This window comes from Schistocerca nitens, chromosome 2 (assembly GCF_023898315.1).
Source record: "Schistocerca nitens isolate TAMUIC-IGC-003100 chromosome 2, iqSchNite1.1, whole genome shotgun sequence".
Lineage (NCBI taxonomy): Eukaryota > Metazoa > Arthropoda > Insecta > Orthoptera > Acrididae > Schistocerca > Schistocerca nitens.
In genome coordinates, this window is record NC_064615.1 from 1,068,762,947 (window position 1) to 1,068,777,103 (window position 14,157).

Sequence of the window (14,157 nt, forward strand, 5' to 3'; positions counted from 1 at the left end):
CGCCTACTACAGTAGTACAAGTTTATATGCCAACTAGCTCTGCACATGATGAAGAAATTGATGAAATGTATGATGAGATAAAAGAAATTATTCAGGTAGTGAAGGGAGACGAAAATTTAATAGTCGTGGGTGACTGGAATTCTGTAGTAGGAAAAGGGAGAGAAGGAAACGTAGTAGGTGAATATTGATTGGGGCTAAGAAATGAAAGAGGAAGCCGCCTGGTAGAATTTTGCACAGAGCACAACTTAATCATAGCTAACACTTGGTTCAAGAATCATAGAAGAAGGTTGTATACATGGAAGAAACCTGGAGATACTGACAGGTTTCAGATAGATTATATAATGGTAAGACAGAGATTCAGGAACCAGGTTTTAAATTGTAAGACATTTCCAGGGGCAGATGTGGACTCTGACCACAATTTATTGGTTATGAACTGTAGATTAAAACTGAAGAAACTACAAAAAGGTGGGAATTTCAGGAGATGGGACCTGGATAAACTGACTAAACCAGAGGTTGTACAGAGTTTCAGGGAGAGCATAAGGGAACAATTGACAAGAATGGGGGAAATAAATAGAGTAGAAGAAGAATGGGTAGGTTTGAGAGATGAAGTAGTGAAGGCAGCAGAGGATAAAGTAGGTAAAAAGACGAGGGCTAGTAGAAATCCTTGGGTAACAGAAGAAATATTGAATTTAATTGATGAAAGGAGAAAATATAAAACATGCAGTAAATGAAGCTAGCAAAAAGGAATACAAATGTCTCAAAACTGAGATTGACAGGAAGTGCAAAATGGCTAAGCAGGGATGGCTAGAGGACAAATGTAAGGATGTAGAGGCATATCTCACTAGGGGTAAGATAGATACTGCCTACAGGAAAATTAGAGAGACCTTTGAAGAAAAGAGAACCACTTGTATGAATATCAAGAGCTCAGATGGAAATCCAGTTCTAAGCAAAGAAGGGAAAGCAGAAAGGTGGAAGGAGTATATAGAGGGTCTATACAAGGGCGAAGTACTTGAGGACAATATTATGGAAATGGATGTAGATGAAGATGAAATGGGAGATACGATATTGCGTGAAGAGTGTGATAGAGCACTGAAAGACCTGAGTCGAAACAAGGCCCCGGGAGTAGACAACATTCCATCAGAACTACTGACATCCTTGGGAGAGCCAGTCCTGACAAAACTCTACCATCTGGTGAGCAAGATCTATAAGACAGGCGAAATACCCTCAGACTTCAAGAACCAATATAATAATTCCAATCCCAAAGAAAGCAGGTGCTGACAGATGTGAAAATTACCGAACAATCAGTTTAATAAGTCACAGCTGCAAAATACTAACGCGAATTCTTTACAGACGAATGGAAAAACTGGTAGAAGACGACCTCGGGTAAGATCAGTTTGGATTCCGTAGAAATACTGGAACACGTGAGGCAATACTTACCCTACGACTTATCTTAGAAAATAGATTAAGGAAAGGCAATCCTACGTTTCTAGCATTTGTAGATTAGAGAAAGCCTTTGACAATGTTGACTGGAATACTCTCTTTCAAATTCTGAAGGTGGCAGGGGTAAAATACAGGGATAAAGGCTATTTACAATTTGTACAGAAGCCAAATGGCAGTTATAAGAGTCGAGGGACATGAAAGGGGAGCAGTGGTTGGGAAGGGAGTGAGACAGGGTTGTAGCCTCTCTCCGATGTTATTCAATCTGTATATTGAGCAAGCAGTGAAGGAAACAAAAGAAAAATTCGAAGTAGGTATTAAAATCGATGGAGAAGAAATAAAAACTTTGAGGTTCTCCGATGACATTGTAATTCTGTCAGAGACAGCTAATGACTTGGAAGAGCAGTTCAACGGAATGGATAGTGTCTTGAAAGGAGGATATAAGATGAACATCAACCAAAGCAAAACGAGGATAATGGAATGTAGACGAATTAAGTCGGGTGATGCAGAAGGAATTAGAATAGGAAATGAGACACTTAAAGTAGTAAAGGAGTTTTGCTATTTGGGGAGCAAAATAACTGAAGGTGGTCGCAGTAGAGAAGATATAAAATGTAGACTGGCAATGGCAAGGAAAGCGTTTCTGAAGAAGAGAAATTTGTTAACATCGAGCATAGATTTAAGTGTCAGGAAGTCGTTTCTGAAAGTATTTGTATTGAGTGTAGCCATGTATGGAAGTAAAACGTGGACGATAAATAGTTAAATCAAGAAGAGAATAGAAGCTTTCGAAATGTGGCGCTACAGAAGAATGCTGAAGATTAGATTGGTAGATCATATAACTAATGAGGAGGTTTTGAATAGGATTGGGGAGAAGAGACGTTTGTGGCACAACTTGACTAGAAGAAGGGATCGGTTGGTAGTACATGTTCTGAGGCATCACGGGATCACCAATTTATTATTGGAGGGCAGCGTGGAGGGTAAAAATCGTAGAGGGAGACCAAGAGATGAATACACTAAACAGATACAGAAGGATGTAGGTTGCAGTAGGTACTGGGAGATGAAGAAGCTTGCACAGGATAGAGTAGGATGGAGAGCTGCATCAAACCAGCCTCAGGACTGAAGACGACAACAACAACAACAACAACAAGTTGTATATGGTTGAAGTTGATAAACTGTAAAGAAAAACAGGCACTGTAAAAACATAGCACAGCAGGAAAACAACACCATGTGTTTTTATGTTCCCTCCTTTCATAAATTAAACTGAATATCTCATCTTTTACCCATGGATTTCTACTACCCCCGTCTTTTTGCCTATTTGATCCTCTGCTGCCTTCACTAGTTCTGCTCTCAAAGCTATCCATTCTTCTTCTACTCTTTCTCTCTTTCCCCTGGTCTTGTCAATCGTTCCCTACTGCTCGCTTTGTAACTCTCTGCAGCCTCTGGTTCTTTCAGTTTATCCAGGTCCCATCGCTTTAAATTCCTGTCTTTTTCAGTTTCTTCAGTTTTAGTCTAGTGTTTATAACCAATAAATTGTGGTCGGAGTCCACATATGCCCCTGGAAATGTCTTACGATTTAAAACTTGGTTCCTAAATCTCTGTCTTACCATTATATAACCTATCTGAAACCTTCCAGTATCTCCAGGCTTCTTCCATGTATACAGCTTTCTTTCATGATTCTTAAACCAAGTGTTAGCTCTAGATTAAGTTATGCTCTGTGCAAAACTCTACCAGGCGTCTTCCTCTTTCACTCCTTACTCCCATTCCATATTCACCTGCTGCTTTTCCTTCTTTTCCCTCTATCGAATTTCAGTCCCCCATAAGTACTACATTTTCGACTTCCTTACCTATCTGAATAATTTCTTTTATCGCACTATACATTTCTTCAGTCTGTTCATCATCTGCAGAGCTAGTTGGCATATAAACGTGAACTACTGTGGCAGTCGTGGGCTTCCTGTCTATTTTCTAATGCGTTCACTATGGTGTTCGTAGTAGCTTCTTCGTGTTCCTACTTTTATTCATTATTAAACCCACTCCTGCAATACCTTTATTTGATTTTGTATTTATAACCACTTACTCACGTGACCAGAAGCCTTGTTCCTTTTTCCACAGAACATCACTTTCCCCCTATATCTAGCTTTAACCTATCCGTTTCCATTCTTCAATTTTCTAACCTACCTGCCGATTAAGGGATCTGACATTCCACGCTCCGATCCGTATAACGCCAGCTTTTGTTTCTGCTGATTAGTCCTCCTGAGTAGTCCCGGCCCGGAGATCCGAATGGGGGATTATTTTACATCCGGAATATTTGACCCAAGAATATGCCATCTCATTTAACTACATAGTAAAGCTGCATGTCTTCTGTAAAAATTATGGCTGTAGTTTCCCCTTGCTTTCAGCCTTTCGCAGTATCAGATGTTACGAGGCCAGATCAGTCAATCATCCAGACTGGTAGCCCTGAAAGTACTGAAACGCCTGGTGCCTCTCTTCAGGAACCATGGTTTGTCTGGCCTCTCAACAGATACCCCTCCATTATGGTTGCACCTACAGTACGGCTATCTGTATCGCTGAGGCACACAAGCTTCCCCACCAACGGCAAGGTCCATGGTTTACGGGACGCTCCGGGTCTACACCGTAAAAAGAAGAGTCAGAAGAGTCTGTAGACATGTAAGGCAAGCAGATCTTCTAAAGATGAGAATGAAACGTCTTCTTTTCAAAGAGACCTAATAGTTAACAAGAAAATCAGATGATTGGGTAAAGTATTTATAAAGTGTGAGACGTGGGACCATGAGGCTTCTACAGGTTGGGTCGAAGATGACTTGCGTAAGTATCGGTGTAGCCCATACCCCAGACAAGAAATATAAAAAAAAAATGCCCGTTTGTGCTCCACAGAGTACCTCTTTTGCCCCAAGGTATGTTGTATAAGTGTATAGTGCACAGCGCTGAGTTTTATTAAATATAATTTAGACCTTAAAAATATATCCTCATAGTTCATATATGTCGTTCATGACTTGTTTACCTTTCACTGAAATAAATTTGAAGTCCCAACAATGAAAGCTGTCATTGTTATCTACTTTTCTGCTTAGCTACCCGATTATACCCAACTTTCCCTACAACGCTTCTCATACACGCATCATAAATACACTGTAATCTTTATGCAGAATCATAGAAATACCTGGATTTGTCCTTTTGGATTCCTTACCATACAAACATTACTATCCGATAGTACTAGGAAAAGATGAATGAAATCTCGTATTATTTTAGAGTAAAGTTATATTGATGACAATGTGTTCTTCATCCAGTTTTGTGATTCGACACTGCACTCATTTATTAATTGATCTGAAGATAGCTGATTGTTCGGCCGAAACTAGTCATCAATAATTGTTAAAATATTGCCATCTGGACTGTTAAAGTATTTTATATAAGGAAACCTTAATATTACGCAAAGGTATCAAGCCATAAACAGTATGAATACAAATTCGCATTCTATAGTGCATGTAACACACCTGAACGCGAGGATGCTGGGACAACATGTAAACAACGGCTTCCGCTATGTCTTCCGACTCCATGGCTGGCATATCCTTCAATTTGGCGGATAAGTCCTTTGGAATAGTAGCCATTCCGATTGATAGTCCTTCAGTTTGAACTACTCCTGGAGAAACTTCCTGTAACAGGAGGTGTTGAACATGAAGTAAGTATAGGTTCAGAATCAAAATTTTGAAAATTCAAATTTCCTCTTTCCTTCTTTCATACAGACAGACAGACAGACAGACAGACACACACACACACACACACACACACACACACACACACACACACACACACACACACATATATATATATATATATATATATATATATATATATATATATATATATATATATATATATATATATAGCATCTAGAAATTGTACTGGTTAATAGTTCTGACCGAAAATTTGTTAATTTATAAGTAATATAATATTTAATCGTGTGGTTTGTACGTTATTGTACGTTAAAGGTGGCTGTTCAAAGACGTTCTTGTGTTATATTCACATTTTCTCTCCTCTTTTTTTTTGTATATATATTGTAGCCATCACCTACCCGACAGAGAGGCGCTGTCTGCAACGGCTTTCCCAACTCCCCCCTCCGCTCTTTCTGAAATTCGGTCAGTCAGAGAGACTAACACGGATAGCACACATGGGGCACGTGGTTTGAGCACAAATACGGATTTGACCGCTTTCATCCCGGGGCTTGTAAGCAGAGCTATGAGAGTCTAACATTACTACGGCGACACCACCGTAACTGCAGACTCGGCTGTGTTGTCACGCACTGTGCTGATGAATACGTGAAAGCAGTTGCTCGACTGCTTTGGGGCCAAAGAGATATGCGGGCCCTGCAACGAACACGAGACATCACACTAGCAGGCTTGTCCGCCACACTTCTGGAACGTTCGGCTCCCTGCTGGTCTCATGGGAAATCAATATCCCATTGAAGAATTACCCACTAAAGGTCTCAATTTTGTCGCGTGGTATCGAGTACTTGCATGCATTTGAACGCGAATTATTAAACTGATCTGAACTAGTTGGTTGGTTGGTTGGTTAGTGGTGTTTAACGTCCCGTCGACAACGAGGTCATTAGAGACGGAGCGGAAGCTCGGGTTAGGGAAGGATGGGGAAGGAAATCGGCCGTGCCCTTTCAAAGGAACCATCCCGGCATTTACCTGAAACGATTTAGGGAAATCACGGAAAACCTAAATCAGGATGGCCGGAGACGGGATTGAACCGTCGTCCTCCCGAATGCGAGTCCAGTGTGCTAACCACTGCGCCACCTCGCTCGGTCTGAAATAGTTCCTCGCTCCCCGCCATAGATGGCTGGTGGCACTAGTAAGACCTGGAGTGTCACGTGCTGTAATGTACGTGCCGAGGCCTATCTTTCTTAAGGGCCTTGCAACTGCTTGTAGTGACGTCACAGTCTGAGTTGTGTTCAGAGGCGAGAGCGGTTCGGCACTTACTGTTCACGGAGCGGTTTCCAGTACGAAATTGTGGTGCAAGAGTTTAAACCGTCATTTACGGTGCATTTCACGCATATTACATTACACCGCAGAAGAAACGAAAAGGCGAAATAAATTCAGCAATATTACTTTAAATGCAGATAACCTTCAAAGAGATTTCTGGTTTAATTCACGCCTTTTGCAACCTTAGATGTTAATGTAATATGAAGGTAATACAGGTTTTGTATCTCGTTGCGCATAAAAACAAAGATTCAGGAGGGAAAACTAGTAAGGAAGAGACTAATCACTAAACTACAGACCTATATCATTGACGTCGGTTTGCAGTAGGGTTTTGGAGCATATACTGTATTCAAACATTATGAATCACCTCGAAGGGAACGATCTATTGATACGTAATCAGCATGGTTTCAGAAAACATCGTTCTTGTGCAACGCAGGTAGCTCTTTATTCGCACGAAGTAATGGCCGCTATCGACAGGGGATCTCAAGTTGATTCCGTATTTCTAGATTTCCGGAAAGCTTTTGACACCGTTCCTCATAAGCGACTTCTAATCAAGCTGCGGGCCTATGGGGTATCGTCTCAGTTGTGCGACTGGATTCGTGATTTCCTGTCAGGAAGGTCGCAGTTCGTAGTAATAGACTGCAAATCATCGGGTAAAGCTGAAGTGATATCAGGTGTTCCCCAGGGAAGCGTCCTGGGACCTCTGCTGTTCCTGATCTATATAAATGACCTAGGTGACAATCTGAGAAGTTCTCTTAGGTTGTTAGCAGATGATGCTGTAATTTACCGTCTAGTAAGGTCATCCGAAGACCAGTATCAGTTGCAAAGCGATTTAGAAAAGATTGCTGTATGGTGTGGCAGGTGGCAGTTGACGCTAAATAACGAAAAGTGTGAGGTGATCCACATGAGTTCCAAAAGAAATCCATTGGAATTAGATTACTCGATAAACAGTACAATTCTCAAGGCTGTCAATTCAACTAAGTACCTGGGTGTTAAAATTACGAACAACTTCAGTTGGAAAGACCACACAGATAATATTGTGGGGGAGGCGAGCCAAAGGTTGCGTTTCATTGGCAGGACACTTAGAAGATGCAACAAGTCCACTAAAGAGACAGCTTACACTACACTCGTTCGTCCTCTGTTAGAATATTGCTGCGCGGTGTGAGATTCTTACCAGGTGGGATTGACGGAGGACATCGAAAAGGTGCAAAAAAGGGCAGCTCGTTTTGTATTATCACGTAATAGGGGGGAGAGTGTGGCAGATATGATACGCGAGTTGGGATGGAAGTCATTAAAGCGAAGACGTTTTTCCTCGCGGTGAGATCTTTTTACGAAATTTCAGTCACCAACTTTCTCTTCCGATTGCGAAAATATTTTGTTGAGCCCAACCTACTTATGTAGGAATGATCATCAAAATAAAATAAGAGAAATCAGAGCTCGAACAGAAAGGTTTAGGGGTTCGTTTTTCCCGCGCGCTGTTCGGGAGAGGAACGGTAGGGAGATAGTATGATTGTGGTTCTATGAACCCTCTGCCAAGCACTTAAATGTGAATTGCAGAGTAATCATGTAGATGTAGATGTAGATGTAAACAGGAATATGCTTTTATTTTGAAAATTTTAATAATTTCCATTCGCTGTTGTGTACATGACTGTTGCCCCTTATTCGTGTTACTGATATTGACGCAGCTCTCCATGCTGCCGTACCCTGGGCAAACCTCTTCATCCCTGAGCAATTACTGCAACCCAAATCCTTCTGAATCTGCTTACTGTATTCATCTCTTGGTCTCCCTCTACGATACTTCCCTCCAGTATGAAACTGGTGATCGACTGATGTCTCAGAATGTGTGCTACCAACCGATCCCTTCTTCTAGTCACGTTGTACCACAAATTTCTTTTCTACTCAGTTCCGTTCAGTACCTCCTCGTTAGTTACGTAATCTACCCATCAAATCTTCAGTATTCTTCTGTAGCACCAAATTTCAAAAGCTTCTATTCTCCTCTTGTTCAAACTGTGTATCGCCCACGTTTCACATTCGTTAAAGGCTATACTTCATAGAAATACAATGACGGAAATATACGACAACAATAAAATGTAATTGATGCAGAGTAATGGAATTTCAGAATACATTTGTCTAGATAACATATTCAAATGATTAATGTGGTGCGCGTACTGTAAGACCTTCGGTACACACACCAACAGATTGACCTGTCGCACTAACAAAGTAGGCGAGTGTCAGCAATATGTCTCGTGGTCTTATCGTGGCGTGTTTATCTTCTGCCGTTAGGTCAGATGATAGAAATGCCACTTGCATGCTTAGAGTAGCAGATTGACAGTGACCAACTTTAAACAGAACTTGATTAATTTTCACACACATTTATTAAAATAATAAAAAGCATAGACATTACGTAACTTGATTCTGGATGCTATTTACAATTGACAATCTGAAGTTCCTTTGGTCTTGGTACGTTAATCTTATTCTCACATATCTCTGATACTTGACAAAGTGTCTATACATTTATCTTCATGGCTATGTACAGGAATATGATAATCTTCTTAGGTGCAGACTGAAACTTGACTATAGACTGGTACAGACTAATGCAGGTGGGTACAGACTGGTGGAGACAAATGCAGACTGACCAATTGGACGTCTGTACACTCGTTATAATACCTCGTGCGTTCAGGTATCACTGCGTGAGTGTGATCCGCGAGGAGAAAAGGTTCTACGTAAGCAGCAATCTTATTGGCTGCGTTACATATTAATATGCGGATCGGCGGAAGCAGAATTTGGTCCGTCTCTAAGGCAGCGCCATCTCGTAGTGCGGAGACGGACGAGCGCTGCGCCTGCGCTGTTGTGCTTAGCGGGATGCGCTCTAGTGGGAAAGTTGTGTACGCGCTGACTACGCGGAACTATGTACACAACAATTAACATTCCAAGATCACAGGTTATTGTAAGTGCGAGAAAAGCCATTGCAAATATGAAGTGTCGTAACATCAATAGCATATGTAACGACCAGAAAGTTGAACACAACCGTGGAAACGTCCACGCAGTGTATTGTGCAGGTGTCACGTGTCAGTTTGTGGGATGGAGTCCCACGCCTGTTGCCACTGGTTGGTCAATACAGGGACGGTTAATGCCGTTTGTGGATGATGAGGGATTTATCGTCCGTTGATGTCTCGTATATGTTCGACTGGAGAGAGATCTGGTGATCGCACAGGCCAAGGTAACATGTCGACACTCAGCAGAGTATGTCGAGTTACAACTGCGGTATGTGCACGAGGGCTATCTTGTTGGAAACCATCCCTAGGAATGCAGTTCATGAATGGCAGCCACCAGGCCGAATCACCAGAGTGACGCACAATTTTGCAGTCAAGGTGCGTGGGATAAACACGAGAGTGTTCCTGTCATACAGAATCACACACCAGGTGATAATTTCAGTAGTAGATCCCACAGAGTTCAGTCTTGGGTTCCTTATTGTTCTTAATATATATTTACGACTTGCCACTCTATATTCATGAAGATGCAAGGTTAGTTCTTTATGTGATGATACAGGTATAGTAATCACACCCAAGAAGCAAGAATCAGCTGAGGAAATTGCAAATAATGTCTTTCAGAAAATTATTAAGTGGTTCTCTGCAAATGGACTCTCACTAGATTTTGAGAAAATACAGTTTATACAATTCTGTACAGTAAGTGGCATAACACCATTGATAAATACAGACTATGAACGGAAGTCTGTTGCTAAGGCAGAATACTCAAAATTTCTGGGTGTGTGCATTGATGAGAAATTGAATTGGAAGAAACACATCGACGATCTGCTGAAACGGTTAGGTTCAGCTACTTATGCTATTAGGGTTATTGCAAATTTTGGTGATAAACATATCAGTAAATTAGCCTACTATGCCTATTTTCATTCACTGCTTTCATACAGCTTCATATTTTGGGGCAATTCGTCATTAAGAGAGAAAGTATTCGTTGCACAAAAGCGTGTAATCAGAATAATAGCTGGAGCCTACCCAAGATCACCTTTCAGACATTTATTCAAGGAACTCGGGATATTCACAGTACCTTCGCAGTACATTTATTCACTTATGAAATTTGTCATTAATGACCCATCCCAATTCAAAAATAACAGGGAAGTGCATAGCTACAAAACTAGAAGAAAGGATGATATACACTATTCTGGATTAAATCTCACTTTGGCACAGAAAGGGGTGAATTATGCTGCCACAAAAATCTTTGGTCATTTGCCAAATAGTATTAAAAGTATAACAGATAGCCAACCAACATTTAAAATCAAATTAAAAGTGTGGTGTCACTGCCAGAGACCACACTTGCTAGGTGGTAGCCTTTAAATAGGCCGCGGTCCGTTAGTATACGTCGGACCCGCGTCTCGCCACTATCAGTGATTGCAGACCGAGCGCCGCCACAAGGCGGGTCTAGTCTAGAGAGACTCCCTAGCACTCGCACCGGTTGTACAGCCGACTTTGCTAGCGATGGTTCACTGTCTACAGACGCTCTCAATTGCAGAGACGACAGTTTAGCATAGCCTTCAGCTACGTCATTTGCTACGACCTAGCAAGGCGCCATATTCAGTTACTATAAGTACAGATAATATTGTGAATCATGTACCGTCAAGAGCGACGTTCATCATCAATGGATTAAAGTTAAGTATCAAACTAATTATGTCCGCTTTCTGAATTCTCATCCCTTGTCATGTTCCAGACGTCACGTCAGTACAGTTCTTCCCTCCTCACGCCAGCCTGCGTGAGCTAAAACGCGTGTACTTCGGTCTCCACTCGTAACACGGTGTTGACTCTTCTGCTAACACAAAACAGAGTCATGCAAAGACCAGCTATGTAAGACAAATGGCATTCCAATCGCATGGAGCACAAAGTAATCATAACGAACGCCGTGTACTGGTGGTTATGTAAACCTGCTTTGATGTTAATTGACCTACACTAGTTTGGACGTGGACAATATAGTCTGTGTTCAAACACTGATTGTTCATCTGGTATTCTTTTCTTGTTTTATCAATCATATGTGATGTGTCTTACACTTTAGTTACGTGCACCCAATTCGTCTTATAACATTTTTATTTGTTGCATCTGTCTTTTTCTTCTTGATTTATGAGAACTAGTGGATGCTACTAGATGCATTACAAAAGACTGCTGGAATACATGTTCCCAGATAATTTGCAAAAAGAGTTCTGTCGGGAACACTGGGACAGATAAACAGACTCATAACAGTAGTGATATGCAACTATCAGTAATGTAAAAGCATACGCGTTCTTGTCCGTTACACATGTGCGGTATCTAAAGGATAACTTACCCCAACTCGTATCTTGCTGCCCTTGGCGACCAGGTCTTTCCTCAGACCTTCGAGTAGTATTTTGACGGCGTGCTTGCTGGCGTGGTACATTGCCATACCTTCTATAGCCGGTGGTGTGTGTCCGGCAGTACTGAAAATTAGATAGCAAGTTGCCACATCAGAAACAATCTGCGACGTCTGAGGTGCGTGGGAAAAAATCAGTACCTGACGTTCAATCTTGGATGATTAATTAAAATAATAATACAGCTGTGAAATGCACGACGCTACTTTGCTGTCTATTCCGTAAGTTGCTACTTTCTTATTCATCTTCCAAATCTTTTTCCCTATTGATTGTTATTCCTCTCTCACTACTATTTCTTACTTTTCGTGATCTAGAGCCAACACATCAACCACCGTTTATGATTTACTGAATTGTATTTAGTCCGTTCTACGCAGTTCTAATAAGCTCCATGGTCATATTAATTTATAACAATGACAGGAAAAAATTACATGAATTTAACATTAGATGTTTGCTACACTTTCCGAAGGATATTTTTACACTCCACATGGCGACATAATTTGAATATTCATATACTGATAACATATCAGCTTCGATTATTGTCAGTTTACGTTTCCAAGGGAGTAATAACGACACAATGTTATTATGGGAGCAAAGTTTCTTTTGATGACATCATATTTAAGCTATTCTCGACTTTCTTGCTGCATCAAATCGGAGTAAAAACGTGAGCTTTCGTTCATTATCGCCATCACATCCATCAGGAGTAATTTGTTGTTAATGTGCCAAGAAGGCTGTGAATACTTTATACATAGCGTTGTTACAATTGCCGTTTTAGTTAAGCCCTCATTGGTTTCGCCCAATGATCGGAGAAATTGTGAGAGTTCTCTTTACTAACCTGCTACATTTTCTGATATCGTTCTGAGCAAGGATTCACACAAAAGTGACCATGACATTTTTACACACTAGCACGTTGGCGCTCACAACTGAGGCATCACCCGTCTCTCTGGCAGTTATACAATGTCAATGAACGCATTTGAAAGACGAAGTAGGTAGGGTGAAAACAATTTGCACTCAACAACCACCATAGTCCGGCGACGCTATCATTCTGAGTACAACAGTAAAGATGTACCTCAAATTGCGCGATGAAAAGACTCAGTTACGATATCTGAGCAAAATACCTCATCTCGGCTGGTGTCGGGCAGCTTCGGCCTATTTAACATAACGTACAAGTGGTCGGCTGCCTTACACATTCAGATGAGAATTGGTGCAGCTGTCACTCATTTGCGCTCAGGTGATTCATACGAAAACATTTTCGAAGTGATTATAGCCGCACGACGGGAATTAAGAGACTTTGAACGCTGAATGGGACAGTCCATTTTCGAAAGGTTAGGTAATTCAATATTTCTAAATCCACAGTGTCAAATGAGTGCGGAGAACACCAAATTTCAAACATTACCTCTCACGGCAGACAACTCAGTGGCCAATAGCCTTCACTTAACGACCGTGAGCAGCGACGTTCGCGTGGAGTTGTCAGTGCTAACAGACAAGCAACTCTGCGTGAAATAAACGCAGAAATCAACGTGGGACGTACGACGAACGTTTCTGTTAGGACAGTGAGGTGAAATTTGAAGTTAATGGGCTATGGCAGCAGACGACCGACACGAATGTCTTCGGGAACAGAACATTGCAGCGCCTCTCCTGGACTCGTAACCAAAATGGTTGGAACCCAGACGACAGGAAATCCGTTGCCTGGTCAGATGAGTCCCGATTTCATTTGGTAAGAGCTGATAGTACGGTTCAAGTGTGGTGCAGTCCCCACAGAGTCATGGACCCAGGTAGTCCATAAGCCATTGCACAAGATGGTTGTGTAGCGGTGGCTGTATAATGGTGTGGGCTGTGTTTACATGGGGAGAACTAGGTCACTGACAGGAAATGTTTATGTTTGGCTACTTTGAGACCATTTTCAGCCACTCACGGACTTCCTGTTCACAGACAGCAACTGAATTTTTATCGATGAGAATGTGCCATGTCATCGGGCCACAGTTGTTCGCGATTGGATTGAAGCTCCTTCTGGACAATTCGAAGGAATGATTTGGCCACGCCGGCTGGAGTGGCCGAGCGGTTCGAGGCGCTACAGTCTTGGCTACTTTGAGACCAGTTTCAGCCACTCACGGACTTCATGTCCACAGACAGCAACTGAATTTTTATCGATGAGAATGTGCCATGTCATTGGGCCACAGTTGTTCGCGGTTGGATTGAAGCTCCTTCTGGACAATTCGAAGGAATGATTTGGCCACGCCGCCCGTTGTGGCCGAGCGGTTCTAGGCGCTACAGTCTGGAGTCGCGCGACCGCTACGGTTGCAGGTTCGAATCCTGCCTCGGGCATGGATGTGTGTGATGTCCTTA

At 41.8% G+C, this 14,157-nt stretch overlaps 1 protein-coding gene across 3 annotated transcripts in view; it reads right to left on the reverse strand.

Moving 5' to 3' along the window:
• The window catches only part of LOC126237456 (dehydrogenase/reductase SDR family member 11-like), a 262,806-nt gene that overhangs the window by 104,851 nt on the left and 143,798 nt on the right, over nucleotides 1–14,157 (reverse strand). Inside the window, exons 4-5 of one of the 3 annotated variants that reach the window (XM_049947591.1) lie at nucleotides 11,754–11,883; nucleotides 4,938–5,096 (exon numbers count right to left, since the gene is read on the reverse strand). The exons of the other annotated variants lie outside the window; for them this stretch is intronic. Coding sequence (XP_049803548.1) covers nucleotides 4,938–5,096; nucleotides 11,754–11,883 — 289 coding nt within the window. The remainder of the gene's footprint in view (nucleotides 1–4,937; nucleotides 5,097–11,753; nucleotides 11,884–14,157) is intronic. 3 annotated transcript variants of the gene reach the window in all.